The sequence below is a fragment of the Mytilus galloprovincialis genome, chromosome 6 (genome assembly GCF_965363235.1).
Source record: "Mytilus galloprovincialis chromosome 6, xbMytGall1.hap1.1, whole genome shotgun sequence".
NCBI lineage: Eukaryota > Metazoa > Mollusca > Bivalvia > Mytilida > Mytilidae > Mytilus > Mytilus galloprovincialis.
The window spans coordinates 79302988-79323858 of record NC_134843.1 but is presented as its reverse complement, the minus strand read 5'-3'; the positions used below and the strand labels follow the sequence as shown (position 1 = coordinate 79323858).

Here is a 20871-nt window from a genome sequence, read left to right as displayed (position 1 = left end):
CCGACAAGCATTTCCATCTAGTAAATTGTATACTAAATAGATGCAATATGGTTTTATTCAATCAATTTTGTCCCCATGCAATATATTCAATAATTTTACAACGCAAATCGACAGGATTTTACTCAAATACTCTAGAATAACTTGAATACTTTTGAAACTGTTAAACTGAAATAATCACTACAAAATCCTAATTGACAATTTTTTTCAAAGTTTTCTTATGTCTAAACTGAAATGGTCTAACGTTAAACCCTATAACACTCTGAAAATCTGTATAATACATAAGATAGTTAATATTATGTTTCCTCCAGAGTCTGAGGCTGCCGCTCAAGCGAGTTTACAATCATACATTAGAGTCTGAAATGATCTCTTTTCGGAGTGTCAGCAACAGTGATTTACCGAGACCAAAAATATAAATCGCAGATGTTTTCGCCAAAGCCCTTACTAGCGCCTAACTGTGTCTGAACTACGTAAACAACGTTGAAATGTACTTAAAAGACCTGAATTTTTGTAGACACATTTTAGTCGAGATTACGATTTATGCGTGTCTTATTAAGGCAATTTTAGTTTATCAATGTTCAAATCGAAATAGTATATACAAGAAAGATAACATTCTAAATCTGAGGGAATTGCATGAACTCGAACTCCAACAGAAGCGAGTAGGGTCTAATGCAATAAGAGTTAACCGATGTTCAAATCTTATAAATTGATATTTAGTAGCTACAAATAAATATAACTAACTAAATCTGATGAAATTTTATGAACTCATAAAGGAGTGAGGCGGAATGCGATGCCAGGAAATGTGTCTCCTGCTTAGCATGCAGCACCCGCCATGCGAATACTCACTCACTCAAAATGCTATATTCGGCAGCTATCAACCACTGAAAATAATGATTTACAAATTAAAGAGTATAACAAGACAACACAAACGTACAAGCAAATTGGTAACGGCGAAGTCTTTTGAAACGAACAAAATTAAACGTTGACTTGGTACACTTATTTTCCGAAAAAAATGGTGGGTTTAATCTAACTAAATAAGTACATCTCATCAGTGGGTCAACACAGAAGTTCAGATTGTTTAAGACTAATTGTGTGATATGCAAAGGTTGATATCATATATTGTTTTTGATGTTTTCAGTGATTTATGCACTGCGGCTTTCAAAACACATTTGTAAACATTTTAACACCAAGGGCCGATTTTTAAAACAATGTAAAACATATATTTTCCGTAGTTCTTTACAACCCTGTCTGTTGATCTCTTATGGATAATTATCGTCTTGTCAATCAAACCAATTGGTGTCACGATATCTCAGTAGCATGGGTTCGAATCCCGGCGAGGGAAGAACAAAAAAATTGCGAAAGCAAGTTTACAGATCTAACATTGTTGGTTTGATGTTTAGTCGAGTTGAATATATATATATATATATATATAAAATTAAATTTCAAAATCCTCTTGAAGTCCTTTAATTCTCTACATTTTTCTCCAACCAGTTTCACATCTTTGTATATATATTAAATGACTAAATAAATAATCAACGATAAATCTTACAGGGCGATGGATCATATAATTATGATTCGGTACACTACAAAATATAATATATAACAAGAGTACAACATCACAAAAAACACAATAAAACGAACAATATGTTGGATATTTCGATATCCTTCCTCGGTAATAGCCCGATGACAAATGTATCATGTCAATTCAAATTAAGACTCTATCAACATCTTGAAATTTATACAATTTAAGCGAACGCTGGAACAATTTAAAAATTTCCAAACACGGCGCAAAGACTACAAAGATATGCCAACTAAAAATGGTTATTTACGATGTGAACTGGCACAACTCTAAATTCCCAAAGGTGGTGATAGTTGAGATGTTAAACAACTGCGTGGAAATACAGTCCCAATAAACAGTCCTGACTGATCTAAGCTGGTATAATATTTAAAATATGACAACGGTAGAAAAATTACAACAGAGACTGCGTATTAAAACATCCCAAATATATAGTAATTTGATGATAAGAAAAATGAGTAATGAATTTTTACTAAGGTTAAGTAATAGAACGTGGCTGTGTATTTACACATATTATACCAGCTAAGATCAGTCAGGACTGTTTATTGGGACTGTATTTCCACGCAGTTGTTTAACATCTCAACTATCACCACCTTTGGGAATTTAGAGTTGTGCCAGTTCACATCGTAAATAACTATTTTTAGTTGGCATATCTTTGTAGTCTTTGCGCCGTGTTTGGAAATTTTAAAATTGTTCCAGCGTTCGCTTAAATTGTATAAATTTCAAGATGTTGATAGATTCTTAATTTAAATTGACATGATTCATTTGTCATCCTGCTATTACCGAGGAAGGATATCTGTTATCCGAAATATCTAACATATTGTTCTTTTATTGTGTTTTTGGTGATGTTGTACCCTTTTAGACTTGTTATATACGTATAGTGTGTTATAATCTGTAAAAACATTTTGTGGTTGGTAGTACCGTTACTGGCTATACAAACACTAGTATTAATTGTTCTTTATTTCACATTTGATATAGGACTTTTCCTTTTGAATTTTGATTGCAGTTTGGTATTTTTGTTGTTTTACTTTTTGATGCATGTTGCACTTTCTAAAGCATCAATCTAAAATACATTCATGTTTTCATGGATATTATTATCTTAGGGTTATAACTGTTGTTTTTGTTGTAAATTTCCGATATTTTTTATGTTAATGTTTTGAATTATATTTCGCATATAACTGAATATTTCACAACGATGAGTTTATCAAAAAATCGTTCCTAATTTCCAAATATAAGCCCTCGATCATCATTGTAGACATATTATTAGTCGAAATACGTAGCTAGTGCCTTGTAACCGTTACTGTCATTTGAGAAAAACAGACCAACAAAGGACTTAAAACAGAAGGAACAAATGTGAAATATGAAATTCGGGAATATGACTTTGTGGACTAGTGGAATATGACATTGTGAAATATGGCATTGTGGAAAATGAATTCGAAGTCAATGAAACCAATAGTATACTGATTTTAACTTTATTGTTTATTAAACAAATAAATAAGTTTTGTAGATGTGTCTGATATAACATAACATATAATACATACTGCCCTTAAGTTCACTCCTGACCAATGAAATGGTCGGTAATGTTAAAACAAAACAAAAAAGACTAACAAATATTTTAAATCTGTACCTATGTAAATGTTATCAGGAACATATATTGAATTTACAGATGTTAAAACAAATATTATATTTTTCTATATGATAACACCATTTTTATTTTAAAAATTTATTAGCACTTTTACAGGAACTTTATTTCGACGTTAGCATACTATAAAACAAACGACAAATCTATTTATCATATAAAAGAATCAAACTGATTTGCTTCTAAGAAACATTATTATTTTGAGACAAAAAAAGAAGATAGCTTTACAATTATTTTGCAATATCAGACATTAACCAAATGACTAGAATTAATATCTACATATTATTTTTATTAGTTGTATGGAAAATATTATTAGTTCAATTTCTTATACAACCTGTGTAACTTAAAGCATGCAGTTTGATAGGTAATAATTAGTTGTTAAAACATATTGAATAGAACCACAAATAATTATTAACGACATTTTAATACTAAATATATTCGATATGTCATCTTAGAAGAAAATTAATTAGATATGAACATTTTTACAACAAATACCCTGTTTCTTAACTACATACAAACTTCGAATATTTTGCCGTTACTAATAATTTAAGTACATTAGGTTATTCATTTGTTTAATGCTTTTCTTCATCCGACATTTGATGTCCATTTCGTGTCTCAGTATAACCTATAGTTTGACCTCCTAGATCTTAGCCTAGCTATATTATAAATATTGCATTCTATTTTTCCCGCCTGAAAGGAATGATTAATTTAGTTTCTGACTCGAAGTCGATCATTGGTGATCTTTATGTCGAACACTGATTTTTATGTAAAGAACATTTATTGACATCGATAGTGTCTTAATCCAATGATATGTGACTAATTTAGCACTTAATATGGCAAGTTTGATATATATCACAACAAAAACATGGCAAGATGGTTCTTCAGTGGAAAGATTCATTCCGTCCAATATATGGAAATAGTCCATACTGTATTCGTTGTAATGTTTTGTTATTTTTATATTTAAAAAATGCATTAAAGTTATTGTTATCATATTGTACCATTTGGAATCCTTTCGGAACCTCTTGATCCAGAAGGTGAATACAAAGAGGTTAGAGAAGGATACGGCCGGAGAAGCGAAGACGTGCTTCCGGAAGACGACACACCATTGAAAGCTGAGCCATTTATAGAAAATGGCGATTTGTCATTTTGTGCAGAACCCGAAATATTTGTATATCCAGCAGGACTAGGTGAAAACATGGATGATCCCACTGGAAAAGCACTGTCCATCCAGGATCGCATAGAGGAAGTGTTAGTTGTGAAAGAAGATCCAGGTTTAGAATAATTCATAGCAGTGTTTTGATCCTTCATACTTGCTGATAAAGAGGTAGGAATAGCTGTTGATGTGGCTTCGTGGGCCAATGACCATATCCTTGGTCTTAAAGCATCACTACTGTCAAGAACAGGTCCATTTAATGCCAGAGAGTTATTAACATCGCTTAGACCTGAATCGTTGCTGTTTGAACATGGAGAATCTAGACGCTTATTAACACCCATCGATGGTGTCTTTAAGTCAGTTACTGGACCACAAAATCCTTGAGGAAGTCCATTTGGTTCATCTTTTATAATTCCAATCGGTTCAAGTCCAAGAATATCTTGTTTACTACTGTTTCCAAAGGTAGTAACATCAATCTGATCTGGGTCCGTTTTAGCATTTGAAAGTAAACCTGAAATATATAAAACAAAAATTTAGTATTGGAAAATAAAACATTTGGAAAAAAAAATTTAACAACTACAAAAATATAATTATAAATACTTCTCTGACAAGTTACATTGAGATTAAATTCAGTATATGTACAACATCACACTATAGTATATGAGCATAACTTTATGAAGAACTTTTCTGTTTATATGTTAATTCAATCCTTTGGTTTAATATTGGACCTTTTTCAATATTTTGTGTTTAGTTTCACGTTACAGCTGTCAATCTTTTCCCTGAACAAAAGACAAAAGTTACGATACATTCGTTAATAAATGTGGGACATTGAATTCAATGCGTAAAGCAGATGTTTCTAAAACAAATCGTCATCTGGTACGCTAGAAACCAAACGATGTTGTGCCAAATTCTGAAAATTTTTCAAAGCTTCAAACTGAAAAGGGCCTAAACAGACCAACCTGAAACAAAACAGGACTTTATCAGAACAGAAAAAAACTAAACGAACCTTAAGATACCAGCCAGAATTTAAATAGGACATTACAAGCCAATCGAGAGACCAAACAAAATATTTCATTAACAGACCAGCCAGACACCAAAATGGTCATTAGCAGACCAGCCAAAAACTAAATAGGAACTTCGCAGACTAAAACGAAACTAAAATGGACATTAGCATATTAACCAGACACTCTTATGACAACTTGAAGGGATTGCAATCTTGTTTTAAACAAATGTCTTCGATTTATAAACTGAAAATCCGAAGTCAATATTTATCATTAAAATCTCACAAGTGCAATGCTTGATTTAAATATCAGTTAAACCATTTACCAGTACCGTAAATTGCATTTCTATGATTATTTATTCTATCTTAAATTATATTATTGAAATGTCTACCGTAACGTATAATCTTCCCTGCGATGTGATTATCCATTAGTTTAATTTTGAAGAATAAAATATTTCATTTTAAAACCTTTCAGATTTTAAACATGTATCATATCACGTTTGTTGAATACTCAAAACCTAAAATTAAGCTTATGATGGGAAAAACGGAGACAATTTAAAAAAAAACTTTGACATTTTAATCCGGGTTTGTCCATTGTAATAATAAATAATTCAACAATATATGTGAATGCTGTTCTAGTTTCCAGACATATTGATATTTTAATTTCAATTGTTGCACTTTATTCAAACAACTTAGATACAAACGCAATGCAGATTATATAGTAATGCACTAAGAAAATATTTTTTCCTGAAATCGAACGCCTTCTTATACTTTTAATTGTCTCCAAATTTCTTTGTTGAACCCTTATATCCCAGGTGTTATATTAATTTTTGAATGATCTCCGGAACAACCGTTTACGGAATTCTTTGATATAACAGAGGCTGGAAAGTTCTGCCTTTTAAATTTGAAAGTTGTATGCTTTCTGTGTATAGGTAAATTAAGCATTTAAAACATATGATGACTGATTATTCTACAGATTTCAATCTGTTTAATATGTTATTACGGAAATTGATTTATAAAAGTGTCTGAAGTCATTCTTTAAAAGATTAAGTAGTATAAGACTAATAGAAGTGGTTTCAAAATCAATAATCTTAACACCTGCAGATCAGAGGACAAATTTAATACATTTATACTCAGGTAAAAATGGACCACCACCTTCGAAAAACGTGCAGCTAATTTTATAGGAAGGCAGTAACTAAGAGGTTTCCGATCCGGGTACTTCATAAATGCATCTCCTTTTATTGGAGTAAACACACTTTTAAACCACTAATCGAAGCCACAGATTTTAGTCAATAAACAAAACGAAATGAAAAAGATGAAGATATCAGAAAATAAAGAAACTTTGGAAAAAATAACATAAAAATAAAAACAGATCGTTCGAAAATGTGAATGAAATACATTTATATTTACATGCATTTGAATTAATTGATTTACATAAAACAATATTTGTTTTTCGAATTCATTTTAATATTGCTTAAACAATATTGGAAATATATTTCGTGTCTGTCCGGATATTTATTTTTTAACCACTCGTTTTTTTTTATCTAATATATATTAGTATCCGAAACCATTATTTTTCTTTCTCTCCTAAAACACGCTTGTTACCATTGGAATTATTATTACTATAGTATAATTTGTAACCAACTGTAGAATTTGTAAATGTATCATTCCATAAATTTCATAAATAAATAGTACATTTAAGCTTTTCGAGTACGTTCTTCGACTATGCATTCCTTAATTTCTAGATTAACTCAACAAAACTGTTTATCCAATAAGTTAAACGATTAAATAAAAAAGGAGACTGCACAAATTATGAAATTATTTTTTACAAATCAACAATGAAAAGGTTTTGTTGATGTATAAAGGGATAAAAAATCAGTGTTGAATACCACAATGATATTCCATACGTGTTCCTATCTGAATATGTCATTAGTTATAAAAATATATATATAAATATTTTATAACCTGTATTTTGTTAATATGTATATATATAAAGTAATATCACAAAAATACTGAACACCGAGGAAAATTCAAAACGGAAAGTCCCTTATCAAATGGCAATATAAAAAGCTTAAACACATCAAACGAATGGATAACAACTGTCATATTCCTGACTTGGTATATTAAATTGACTTTTACAGGAAAGGCTGAAGTTGACACTACATTAATAAACTCATCATAGATATCAGAGATATTGTTTTATTAACTTTATGAATTAAAGTTTCACAATCATAGTTTGTGTCTCAACTATCGATGGAAATGTTTACGTGGTCTTGGAGATCTTACAATACCAGAATTTTAAGGTCTGACAATTTGGCTGTTATGGTTCTAATGATGGATGGCGCTCGCCGATGTTTCCGCTCACATTCCGTTTCGAGTTTCTGGGATCCCTACTTTTATTTACATGCATATGATTTGTATATTTAAAAATATATGAATTTAGGAGATTTGAAAACTAATTATTTTCTCAAACATTTATATTTGATTTTAAATTTCAGATGTTAACATTCACAATTCAAAACAGTTTGTTAAGTCTGCGGCAAAAAATCCTCGTAAGTCATGAATATTTCAGTTTTAACTTACGATCAATTATTGTCAAACATTTTTTGTTAAAAAGCCCCTGTTTCTTATGATTGTGACGATTGTAAGTTGTTTATAATTTAATGTATTTCGTATAACTCTAATAATGACAATTGCACAAAAACAATAATAAAAGTTAATAAATAAATCATGTTTTTTGTATAATATAATAAATTTTCTCGTTTTATTCAATTAGCGATATTCTGTATAGCACATGGGACATGAGACTTTGAAGGCCCCTTAAGGCAATGACTAAAAACATCGCCATTAATCACGCACTAAATAGTAATAATTATTTGTTGTCATAAAGTAATCACCGATCCAACATGTCCATTTCTTCTACTGAAGACGGCTGTATTTCAAAATTTGTAAAAACTAAATTTATGTCTGTCGCCTTGTCATTGTTTCTTTGAGGTCTATATACAACATAACGTAATATTTGAACCGTGACATTGACACGGCAAATGACGTCCGCCATCTTGTTTTATCCATTGTCAAACAGTCGAGAAGGCTCCGAAGTTTACAAGTTGATTAATGTATCCTTTTATAAAATGAGTTGTCATTATTAGTTTCCTGGATAAAGAAGTTAGAAAACATAAGTATGATATGTAATTTATACATACGGAAAGGAGGTGGTTAATGTAAAGCCATAATGACGCCGACGCATCAAAACAATTCGACAGAGATAAAACAGACCTTACCTCGTAGAAATAAACAAACTACAGTTTTTCATGTTTCAAATGTAGATCTACTACGATTAATGTTACTTTTCGATGGATAGGCAGCGATCTTGATGAAAAAAAGCTTTTTTGTGATCTTGAAATGAAATATTGATAGCGAAATATAAAGCGTGAGAGGATTTTGGATATTGGAAAGTAGTGTTGTTTTATAGTCTTTGAAACCCTTAAAGAAAATGAGTTAAATGTAACTTTTTTGTTACAAAATGGTCTAAATTTGCATTTATTGCAACCAAATTAAATATTATTACATATCGTTCATTGTCAAGTTTTCAAGGAATATCTACATGGCTTTGCTAAATAATATATGATCTTTCTTCGCAAAATTTTGTTTAGGTATCTCACTTTAGGAAATACTTAACAAAATACTGTAAAAAGTATATGCTTTGCAATAATACTAACTTTAATACCACTTAAAATTAGTTATATGATTTGACCAGTAAAACAATGTTCGATTATTTATTTATAAGTCTATTATGTTCTCGATATTTTATATTGATATATAAGAATAAGAAATGTTTAAGCAATTGTATTTCCATACAGACGTAATATATTTTGACATTAGTCTGTGTTTAAAAAGGAGAAGTAATGGCAAAGAAATGTCTCTTGAATTCGAAAATTATACAGTTTTATTAATAATCTATCTTGTTCACGATATTAATCTGACATATAACAATGTCTTGACTAGAAATTAAAAGAAAAACTGCAAAAGTTGTCATTTTAAGATTTTGTGCTCAACATTTTGGATATAAGCAATATTAATTACGTAACCCCAAACCGATATTAAACTTTTAATAATGATGAAAACACGTGCAAATTTTCAATTTTAGACATAATGTGCCAATTTAAACAGGTCTAAAGATTTTATATTGAAGCAAAAAAGAAATCAAAGAAAATAAGACTTCCTAAATTTTGTGCATCAAAAACGTTTTCTGGAATTTACCCTCCAATCAGCCAGGAATGCTGAAACCCACAATATAGAACTAAAAGACATGTCACATCGTATAAATGCAGTTGTACTTGAAATATTCTGTTGTAGCTTCAAGTATATGACCAAAAGGGGAATAAAGAGAAAATTAGAATCCAGCTACGGTCAACTTTGGCTGAGAGACTCGAAACATTACTGTATCAATCATTTACTATTTCATCAAAGGATAATTGAGGAAACGTATATACCATATTATACATGTATCAAATAAAATAAATCATTCCAAACAGATTAAAAAATTTAACAGTTTTAGTTATTTCAGTAGCATAAAATGGCCATTATATTAATTTCTTAAAATCATAATAAAAAAAGACAAATATTCAAAATTGCCACTAGAATTGTTCAGTTGGATGCCAATTTAGAAATTGTCCATATTTACTTTATTACGCCAATGTCAAGATGCAAGAGTTCAGTTTTTCTTTTTGTTATTATATTTTCAAAATAATTTACCTCATACATTTTTAAGAGTTCTTATCTTTTGAAACAAAATTGGGAACTTAAGCAGAAAGGTGTAGACAACGAAACCATGTTCTCTATCAATTATGTTATAAATCCTGTCCCAAAAATGTGATCGACAGCAAGATAGCTTTTCGTGTGTAGTTATGTGTAAGAAGCTATCTGGTATAAGTATATGCCAAAATGTTTTTTGTTAGGTAGTCAGTACTTCGATATTTAATTCCCCGAAAGAGACGAAAGTTTATAGATTCAATTTACCATATTGTGACTTTTGAGATATTACGAGGAAAGATTAACAGACAAAAAGATATATGATGTCGACAACAGACACCAAGGGTTGCATTGTGTATGCAATCATATATAGATGAGGGTTAATACATCTATGATATAGTCTAGCGTTTTATTTTCATGTTAATTGAGATATCCTCTTTTTGAATTAACCTAGGTGTTCGGTATTTTTGTTAATTCTTTTTTATTTGAAGCTTTTAAAGATGCCATAATCTGTTTTGGTTCCTGTGAGCGTCACTTTTGTTTCTTATTATTTTTTATATTTAGTTTATATCTATTGACATTACTGATAAAAGCTTAATTGTCCTACACATAAACAGCAACTCATATATAATGCTTTCACTTTCCTGTAAAATGCATGAACACGTGCAGGAATATGACAGTTGTTATCCCCTCGTTTGATGTGTTTGAGCTTTTGATTTTGCTATTTGACTAGGGACTTTCCGTTTTGAATTTTCCTCGAAGTTCAGTGTATTTTTGAGATTTCACTTTTTTTCATCTTGGATATCAATGCATGCATTTCACTTCAAATACATCATAGCTTCCATTTTCATTGTTGTTTACAAAGCCACTTTCTTCCCGTTTACAATGTATGTTAACTGATTTAAATTTAACTAGAAATCGTTTTATGAGATTTATCTCTTGGTAAATAAAACCTTGTCAATTTCAGAGTCATGTGACTTAGTTTTCTCATATCTTTACATCAATTAATATTATACAAAATGTCACAAAACAGTTAATATAAAGCTAAGTAGTATTTCTAGAGCACTTATCGCAATCATCGTGAATGATCGTGTAGAACTCTGCATGATTTTAAAAGCACAAACCGTCCATTGACAATTCTACAAGACAATTGACATCATATGGAGTCTCGGTTTCATTGTATTGATTTCAATTACAGATGCTTAGCCACGCACGAAATAGTATTAATTCTCAAAAAGACAATTTAAAATGAAACTTCGATTATTATCGGTAGATGTCAAATGTCTTTCTTAATTCCTTAAATCTGATAACAGTTTATAAAAAGTAGGCATCGCTCAACATAGACTGTTGTAAGACTAACACGTGCGGAGATTGATCGTTGCCGTACCGGACTCGTGTTTTCTAAAATAAATTCAATAAATGATGTGAATGGATAGAATTTAAATCCACAAACATCATTGAATGTTTTTCATTAAATTACAAAGGCTGACTGTGCCATGCGCATCGGAATATGACTAAAATGATAGGATTCAATTTCAATTTGTTTGTTTGTGACCACATTACAGGGGTGGAACCATTATTAACAACTGAAAGAAGCCCTATAATTATCTTCCCTAAAATCAGTTGATATCACTATTATAATGTGACATCTGTATAATTATCGATTGAGCCGTTTAATCTGCAATTTTATGCGTTAAACTTTTCAGTAACAGTTTAATTTCTCTTAGCTGTTATGCATTTCAAACTGATACATTCGATTTAAGAAGTATAAAAAAGTGTATTGAATATATTGACAAACTATACCTTTTGAATTGCATTCTTGCACAACCTTATTCATGCACATGGTGCAAATCAAATGCACGGGTAATTATTTAATATTTTCAAAAAAGAAAATAGCACGTACGTGCTCTAATGTATTGATGCACGATTAAATTTTTTTTTGTAATTAAACAACGAAGTATTAAATTTTCTTTTTTAAATAATATGTAGGTACAAAATGTAAATAAAAAAAAAATATTCTAAACTAAAATTTGGTACCAACGTATTATTCCAATAATATATAATCTCAGTTAAATCTAGAAATGTTTACAATAAATAAACAAAATGTGATTCAATTGTTATTCATTCATAAATATAGTTTGGAAGATGTGGTATGAATGCCAATGAGACATCTCACCATCCAAATAACAATTTATAGTTTGGGTACATATTCTTTTAGGATTATTTCAAAGTACCTTCTATAGTACTGAGTATAATAAATTTATAAAGGTACCTTTTCTATGAGTTCCAATACAACATATGTATAAGATAATATAGTCTAACGTTTTATTTTGTAATGTTTTTACTTTCTGAATTTACTTTGAAGGTTTGAAAATTTTTTGGGATACTTTTTGTCTTAGTCAATTTGGGTATTCATTTTACATATTTCACAAGAACTCTTGGTTTCTATAAATAGAAGAAACAACAATAAATTGTTGTAATTGAGGGTACCTATCTTTCATTTGGAATGAACAGAAAAAGGTAAAGAGAGGTGAACAATAACACCAAATGTATACCGAACTTCGTTGATTGCCTTATACATTGTAATGGTTACGTTTAAATTAGGAACCATTGTAAGGTATACAACCCAGGAAAAAATCAAACAATTTTGTGTATGTAAATATGAATATAAACCAGTAAAGTAAAAAAATGTTAATCTAAAACAAAACGAGAACTTAGTATTAAACAAATTAAACTTACTGTTCTCACACTTGTCCATGGAGTCTTTAATTGTGTCATTGCTATTTTCGTCTATTTTATCTTTCTTTTGTTCCTCGTCATCTTCGTCTAATTTATCATTGCTGTTTTCATCATCTCCGTCATCGCCACATCTGTTTCTCGGTGACCAGGTCATTTTGTTTTCCTTCTTTAACCTTCTTCTTGCATTAGCAAACCAAGTACTGACCTGGGTCAGAGTCATTTTAGTAATTATTGCCAACATAATTTTTTCTCCTTTTGTAGGATAAGGGTTCTTTCGGTGTTCATACAGCCATGCTTTAAGGGTGTTGGTAGTTTCTCTTGTGGCATTTTTACGCCTTGCAGCACCATTTAAGTCCATTCCGCCATATCTAAAATTCCCAATAAACATATTAAAACCAATATTCAAGCTGTCATGAATAGCTTTGCTGTTGAATGCTAGTAACTTAAAGGAAATATATTTGTTAGGCCCAAAACAATGTCTCCATCAATTCTAATTGCTACTTATTTTTAGCTTCTATTTTTTTTATCTTAGGCCATAGGTTTCTAGACTGAACGATTAACATTTTCTGTTACTGAACTTTTCTGGTGGTCGAGTATATGATTCTACTGAACAGGCTTGCTTGGGTGTTCAGCATGCTCTAATATTTGACTTTAGAAAATTTGGGAGGAAAAAATAACTTGTTTTGTTTACTAGTATAATAAATTTTACTGCTTTATCTTAGTTTTTCCGACTACATAATGATTTTAAAAAGGCAGGTTGATATATTTTATACATAAATGTAAAAGTACACGTACGTATTTCCATACGGATAACTGGCCATGGCTGGGTCGTATGGGTAACAGGCTGTTGGCTGTGTCAAAGATCTCCATGGTGACTCGCCATTCTCTTTCAAATCATAATGTGGATTCTGTAATGAAAAAAATCAAATTCACATCTTTAATTTATGCATCGCGTGTCTTTTTAACTTGGGTATTCATCTGCATGTGCGCTTCTAAATTGCCTTGAATTAAATTCTTAAGCTGGCTCTTGATTGTTATAGATATAAAGTTATATTTCATTTTGCAAAATAAAAAATATTTGAAGGAAGAAACGTCTTGCTTTTGAATAATTTCAAGCCAAGTTTGATGGATTTAATAATATAACTTTAAAATGCCTATCATTGAATTTTATTATTTTTTCTTAACACTAGGTTTATTGTACATTTTTTAATATACTATAATAATGAAATTTTACGAATAGTTAAAGTGGATATTTTTGTCCGAAACATACTTATATACCAGATACTAATCTGGCTAAATATAAGTAAAAAAAAAAAACGTTAAAAAAGACACATATGGGTATAGGTACGTTCTTTGAACTCGGGCATAAATTGTGTATTTGACGGCATTTCGACAATGCTCACAGAATTGCATACTAGTTGTTCAAGGCTATACGTTTGGGTGCGAGAGAAGCTTTGTAGTATATCTTTCAAGACAGACGTGTTTATAAAGTCTAAACAAATACACAAGTAATTATATGTATCACAGAATTGTCTAAAAAAAATCTACAAATAAAAATATATGTCGTACTTCGGTAGCGACATCATATCATCTTGTTTTTATTTATCCGTCTTAATTTGCAGTAACAAGATTCTGTCTTGATATTGAGTACGATAGATAGATCTCGTTATACCTCGTTATAACATTAGGATACACGAGATTCTCACGGTGCTATTTCATTTTTGTAATATTACTATTTTTTCAAAAGAAACCTCTCGAGAGGAAGCTATTCACAGTTAGACATAAATATCTTTATTCTCACGGTTTTCGTACTTTGGAGGAACACTTCATAAATGTTGGCGCGAGGTCGGGGTGTTAAGTATGCAAGAAAGAACGGAAGTTTGTCGCAAGAAGTCGAAAGAAAAAATCGTTGATATAAAAGCCTCGTTCGTAATAAAATCTCAGTAATATCTGTGGAGATACTAATAAGTGAGGGAGCTTCATGCTGCGATTGAGAGACTTAGAAAATTTGTGAACAAGATTGCTTCTAATTGCCCTACCGTGCACGGAAAACACACGACGGTTCCGTAGACAGCCAGTCGGCCTTTGTAGTCTTTTTATCAGATTTTCAACAAACTGTTAGTTTATCGAAAAATTTTCCTGCTAAGTTTTATTTCACTTGAAATTTGAAATCGGTGCATTTGACTAACGGACGTTTACATAGGGCGTCAGTTTGGAGAAGTCAGAATAGACAACTAAGTATGAGGAATGTTTATTTAATATTTTTGCACTTAAAACACTCTTGATCGATATAACTAAAACTTTTATAATAGAAAACTAGTATTAAAAAAAGTGGCGAGGTTGGAGAGGTTTCTTAAGATGTAATATAAATTACAAAATATTTTACAAAATAAAAATTGCTGATTTTCAGATGTTTGAAAATATTACTAATTTTCTCAATAATATTTAAAATTTGAAGGCATGTATCTTATCAATAGTATTTGTGCGTTCGTGATTTTTTCAATTTCTTTTAATAAATTTTAATGCTACTCAGCCTAAGCCAATATGTTTGACAAATATATTCAATCCGCTTTATATGAATCTATAAAAAATCATCTCTTTTTAAAATGAAAAGATTTTAACTTTTGTAAACACTCAAAAACGTATGAAATCTTTATTTCCATACTACTTAGAAAAGATTTAAATGGCCGTTTTATCAGATAAATGACTTTTTGAAGATCAGCATTTAATACACACATGACATGCTATTATACCGCTTATCTAAATATTACATAAAAATGTGAGAATTGCAATTTCATAAAGACACTTAAAAAGGCAGAAAAATCAATGATTATTCATAAATTTTCTAAACTCATTGAGGTATAATTATTAATAATTATTTTCCGATAAATCCATGTTTTATTTGTTGTTAGCCTTGTAATTGATTAATATAGAAAGGATATGTCATTTTATCTTTATTTGCTACAGTGCATTAGCTTTTAAATGGTTTTTCTTTCTTTTTTTCTCTCATAAAATTTTAAAAATAAATAAATATCCATAATAACAAGAGAACAACGAACGATCAATTTTGGATACAAAAAAAAAACCGTACACGTAAAACCTGGATTGATCTAAGAGATTTTTCTACGAAAATAGAAATAACTTTCGTTTAAACAAGGTATGATTGAACAAAAATCATCACCTTAAAAACATTTAACATTATCATTCTAACCATACCAAGCAAAATATATACAGGGTTTTTAAGAAAGCTGAAAGTTGGATAGATAAATACTGTTATTTTCTATTTGCCAGGATAAGTAGACTTATGAATTTAGTTCAATAATCTTACTTATCTAGGGTTTTGTATTATTTTTGACGAATGCACACTTGTGCTAATGTATAGCCGAATAGCAATATATTATTAAAAGACATCCTGAAATTTACCCAATTCAAAACCGAAAGTCTTTATTTTATATATAAAATATTATCTTATGCGAAAAATATTTCATTTTGTTCGACAGCATAATTCAAAAGATGGGGATCTGTTTACGAAAGCGTTGAATTAGAATAGTATTCCCTAGTCGAACAAATAAAGATAAAATTGAGAATGGAAATGGGGAATGTGCCAAAGAGACAACAACCCGACCATAGAAAAAAACAACAGCAGAAGTTCACCAACAGGTCTTCAATGTAGCGAGAAATTCCCGCACCCGGAGGCGTCCTTCAGCTGGCCCCTAAACAAATATATACTAGTTCCGTGATAATGAACGCCATACTAATTTCCAAATTGTACACAAGAAACTAAAATTAAAATAATACAAGACTAACAAAGGCCAGAGGCTCCTGACTTGGGACAGGAGCAAAAATGCGGCGGGATGTTTCTTTTTATGCATATTCTATTCTTATATTGTTGAAGGCCTCATTTCTCATATATAGCTTTACAGGTCTTATATATCCATGGCATTCAAAATGTTTGGGTTTGGGCGTTCCTGATAAAGTTAACTTATAGAAAAGGGCTTCGGACGCTTTAAATTTATAGTGCTATACCATATTCTTGAAAAAACCAACAATATCTATGACATGATATGAATAAAATAAAATGCGGTGCATGCGTTAAAATAAGGGAAAGAACACGACACATGTTTCTAAAAATTGCTTTCATTAGAAATCGTACCACAGGGTTGAGGGGCAAAATAGAATTAAAACGTCTGAGAGAGTCTTTTTTCGAACTGACCAGTCAAAACTTAATAGTAAATAATGTTCTCTACTCAGCGTTTCCACCCTTGTTTCAGTAATAACGGTTAATTTACCCTTAACCCCCCCCCCCCCCCCAAAAAAAAAAAAAAAAAAAAAAAAAACAGTATGTTGAATTTTAAGACAAGCATTAGGTGAAAACTTAGTTATACAAGTAGTCTTTCACTATATTAAAAAATGTCATTGCATTTATAATGTAGCTCTTGACTTTTTGTCATTTCTGTTTAATGACACATGCATTTTTGGACAAGCGTGTCTATCTTAAAAAAGGTTTATGATTTAGAATAAAATGAACGGTTAAATGTATATGTATTAATCGCTTATCCAAAGTAAAATTGTTTTCGGATTTTTATCTCGAAAATCTTCATGAAAATATAATTTCTTTGAGAGTACTTTTCAAAAACCACCAGACAGTAAGAGCAGAATAATTATTTTGATATTCAGGTTATATAAAGTTGTTGTCATATATCAAGTCCCTTTGCCTTTACAAGCTCAAGTGGAATGGATATTAAGGTTTAAGATTTTCTCAATATTTTTTCTATGGAATCGACTTCCAGCTGCAGAAATTAAAAAGATTAGTATTAGCCACAAAAGCTTAGGGGATACAAAATGCAGCTTGTAAATCGATTTGTAAATTACCAAACATTCCTCAAGCTATTGTAGGGAAATTACATTTTTCCATTGTAAACATTATACATTTTTCATCCAAACATCAACAATTAGAAATCGATTATGAAATGTACACCGAACTCGCAATTTATCACCTGGATTTTGTATATTTACATTATTTTTATGATCAGAAGTGGCTTTAAGTGAAGTCAATTACGGTTTTATCTCCGACTTATTTCCGTATCTCGTTGACTTTGACAAATTTGACAAATATTTCATCCCTTCAGCAATGTTGAAGCTAGGGAAATTTACTTTTATTGAATGAAGTGGGCTTAGATATGTTTGCAGAGTTAAGCAAACAGATTTAATGAATAAGTTCGTGTAATACACTCGAAAAGAACTAATACATACCAAAGGTGAGTAGAATGCAGACGGGTCGGTTCCTAGAGGGACGTAACCTTGGGAGGGGTATGGTGTCGTACTGTACATAGAGTCAGTTAATCCCGGGACACGGGAGTATGCACTCAGTAGACCAGACCCATACTGACAAGAACAGACAGTCTGTCCCGTGTGTGGGTCTGTCATGATAGGACGTCCATTCTCACAGCACGAGGTTGATATAGAAGATATTGAAGAAGTCGTTGATGAAGACATTAGGATCTGTGAAGATAACAATAAATTATTAAGTAAACAAACTCAATTCTTAAAATAAATAAAATAAATATCTAAATATTTATATTAAATTTATCTTTTCCAGGTTATCTTAAACTTGTGTTTAGCATTGTTTTGTGTTTACATGTATGATTTTTTTTTCTCTTGGATGAGTCGGCTGTTGTTGGTTTGTTCTGTAATATTGTTTTATATAATATTTTTTCATATAATTCCTGTTATCCTTTTTATGCATTGATTTTAATGAGTTAGTGATATCAAGTTGGATCGAAAATTACACAGACTAACCAAATTCGAAAAGACTAAATGTTTGATCAAAAAATTAAAATGAATATTTAATACTAAATAAGAATCCTCTGGGTTAGGGACAAACACAATAGAAAACAACTAATATTTCATATGTTAGTTTACTTGCAATAATTATTTTAGAAGACGACTAACGAAATAACTCAGACGCAACAACAAAGTATTGGCTTATTTTGATGCATCTACAATATGGCATATATCTTTTTCAAGTTTTACATAATAAAGAAACCAGGGGAATAATTTCAATGTCAGTGAGAAAACAGCCTATTGCATGAAACAAATAAATAAAACACCATTTTGTGTTTTTTGAGTACGATTGTCTTATTCTTGTGATTTCATTTATTGTATATAAAATAAAAATTCAAAATATATTTTTGCAAAACTAATTGTGTTTGGTTATATATCAAAATCCATAGACATTTTTCATGATTTATATGATATTAAAAAAATATCCATTTAAGATAAAAGAAATATTACGAATGGAATGAAGTTAAAAAAAATATAATTTATCTAAAAATATAGCATGGAAATCAAGAAATTATGGAAACGTGTTTTACTTTTATTATACTAGTATCTCCAATTATATATGGAAAGAAAGAATTTTCAGTCACTCTTTTATAAAATTGAGAATGGAAATACAATTCTAATTGTCGATAATGGTAATAAATATTCTTTTAACATATTTACTTAGCACATAAAACGGATGCTGGTTAAAAATGTCTGATCTTATCAGACCCAAGTGTAGCAGTGAAAGCGAAAAACATCTTTAAAGTATACTTTGGGATTCATTTATTCAAAGAATGATAAAAATAGACAGTCACTTTCTGCAGCAATTCCTAAATTAATCTTTTTTAACGTGTCTCATGCACTCATTTCACATGAATGGCTTCTCGTTTTCTTTTATCAATTAGCTGTAACTCTTCTCTTTTTTTAGATGTCTGTTAAGAGATCACTGTGTTGCCATTCAAATATATTTTATTGCTTGAACCAATTAAGTAAACTATTAGGTGTCTATTATAGATGTACATATCTCTGTAAATATATTGTCTTTTTTCTTTAAGTATAAGTGAACAAAATAATTTACGGAATTTTAAGATGACATATTTGTTAGTCGTTTTTATTTTAATTGTTTTTGCAAATAATGTAACTCGTAAATTATCTCCAAGAAGCTAGACAATACAACTTTTCTGTACAATTAATGAATTAATTTCATTTGATATATATATATATATATATGATATTAATAATAAAGTTATAATGCTTACCTGGGATGGAGTTGAAATCGTTGTAGGGGTATACGAATATCCAAATTGAGACAGGGACATCACCGAAACAGTTCCGTCTTTTCAACAATCCAATTTTGTAAAGTTATTTTTGTGAAAATCCAGAATCAATAAATCTCTCCGTGTTTTGATGAACAATATCAAAATTATATACAATTGTAAGTTTTCACTTATAATTCTTAAAAGTAATAAAATTCACAAACTTCAGTCAAACTTGTGATAAAACTAAAAGTTTACATAAATTATTGATAACTATACATGATGTTCATTGATAAATATGTTGGTAAACTCTAGTTAAATCTACGTAGTACACAAAAGAAGATATAGCGTACTATCAGTAATCATAGGGCCGACATAAGAATGATTCTTGTTTCCACCTCTGTTAAATATTGAATTGACAATCGACATGACAGGTCCGTGTTTAGAAATTCTACCTGATGTTGAATAAATATATGCAATATGATTGGATAGTCGGTGTATATTTGTCAATTTCTATTGGATAGTTGCATTGCGCGTGAGAAGCAGACGATAAATTTCTCGACCCGCCCTTCTCTCCGCCTACTAATTAGATTAACATTTGCTACCGGCAAGTGATTATCTGGGATAATATCTTGTTTTTACCATAAAACATGTTAAAATTATGACTTTTTAACTGAATTTAACTAGATTTTTATGTTTTATTTTATTATGAGGCAGATATATTTCATCATGTTAGAAAGAACCACATTATAAATTATAAATATATAACTACAAGTGCATAAAATCCAAGATGTCATGTATTAAGTTTTCAGAAAGCTTTTTGTCAAAATATTCAATCTACATGACAATTTGTTTCTTAATTATAACATTTATCTGGTAATTGAAAAAATTTAACGGATTTTATTACAACGTTAATTTTAGCATAGCATGAAATAT

The 20871-nt window shown here is 30.2% G+C and overlaps 1 protein-coding gene across 1 annotated transcript; it reads right to left on the bottom strand.

The window, feature by feature from the left end:
• Positions 1–3031: 3031 nt before the first annotated feature.
• Positions 3032–20322, bottom strand: LOC143080439 (iroquois-class homeodomain protein irx-2-like). Its single transcript, XM_076256285.1, has 5 exons — positions 19939–20322; positions 18110–18358; positions 13652–13764; positions 12857–13224; positions 3032–4876 (listed from the first exon to the last, which is right to left on the bottom strand). Exons 1-5 carry the CDS (start codon positions 19996–19998, stop codon positions 4200–4202), a joined length of 1467 nt encoding a protein of 488 aa, XP_076112400.1. The 5' UTR covers positions 19999–20322; the 3' UTR covers positions 3032–4199.
• Between the last annotated feature and the right edge of the window lie 549 nt (positions 20323–20871).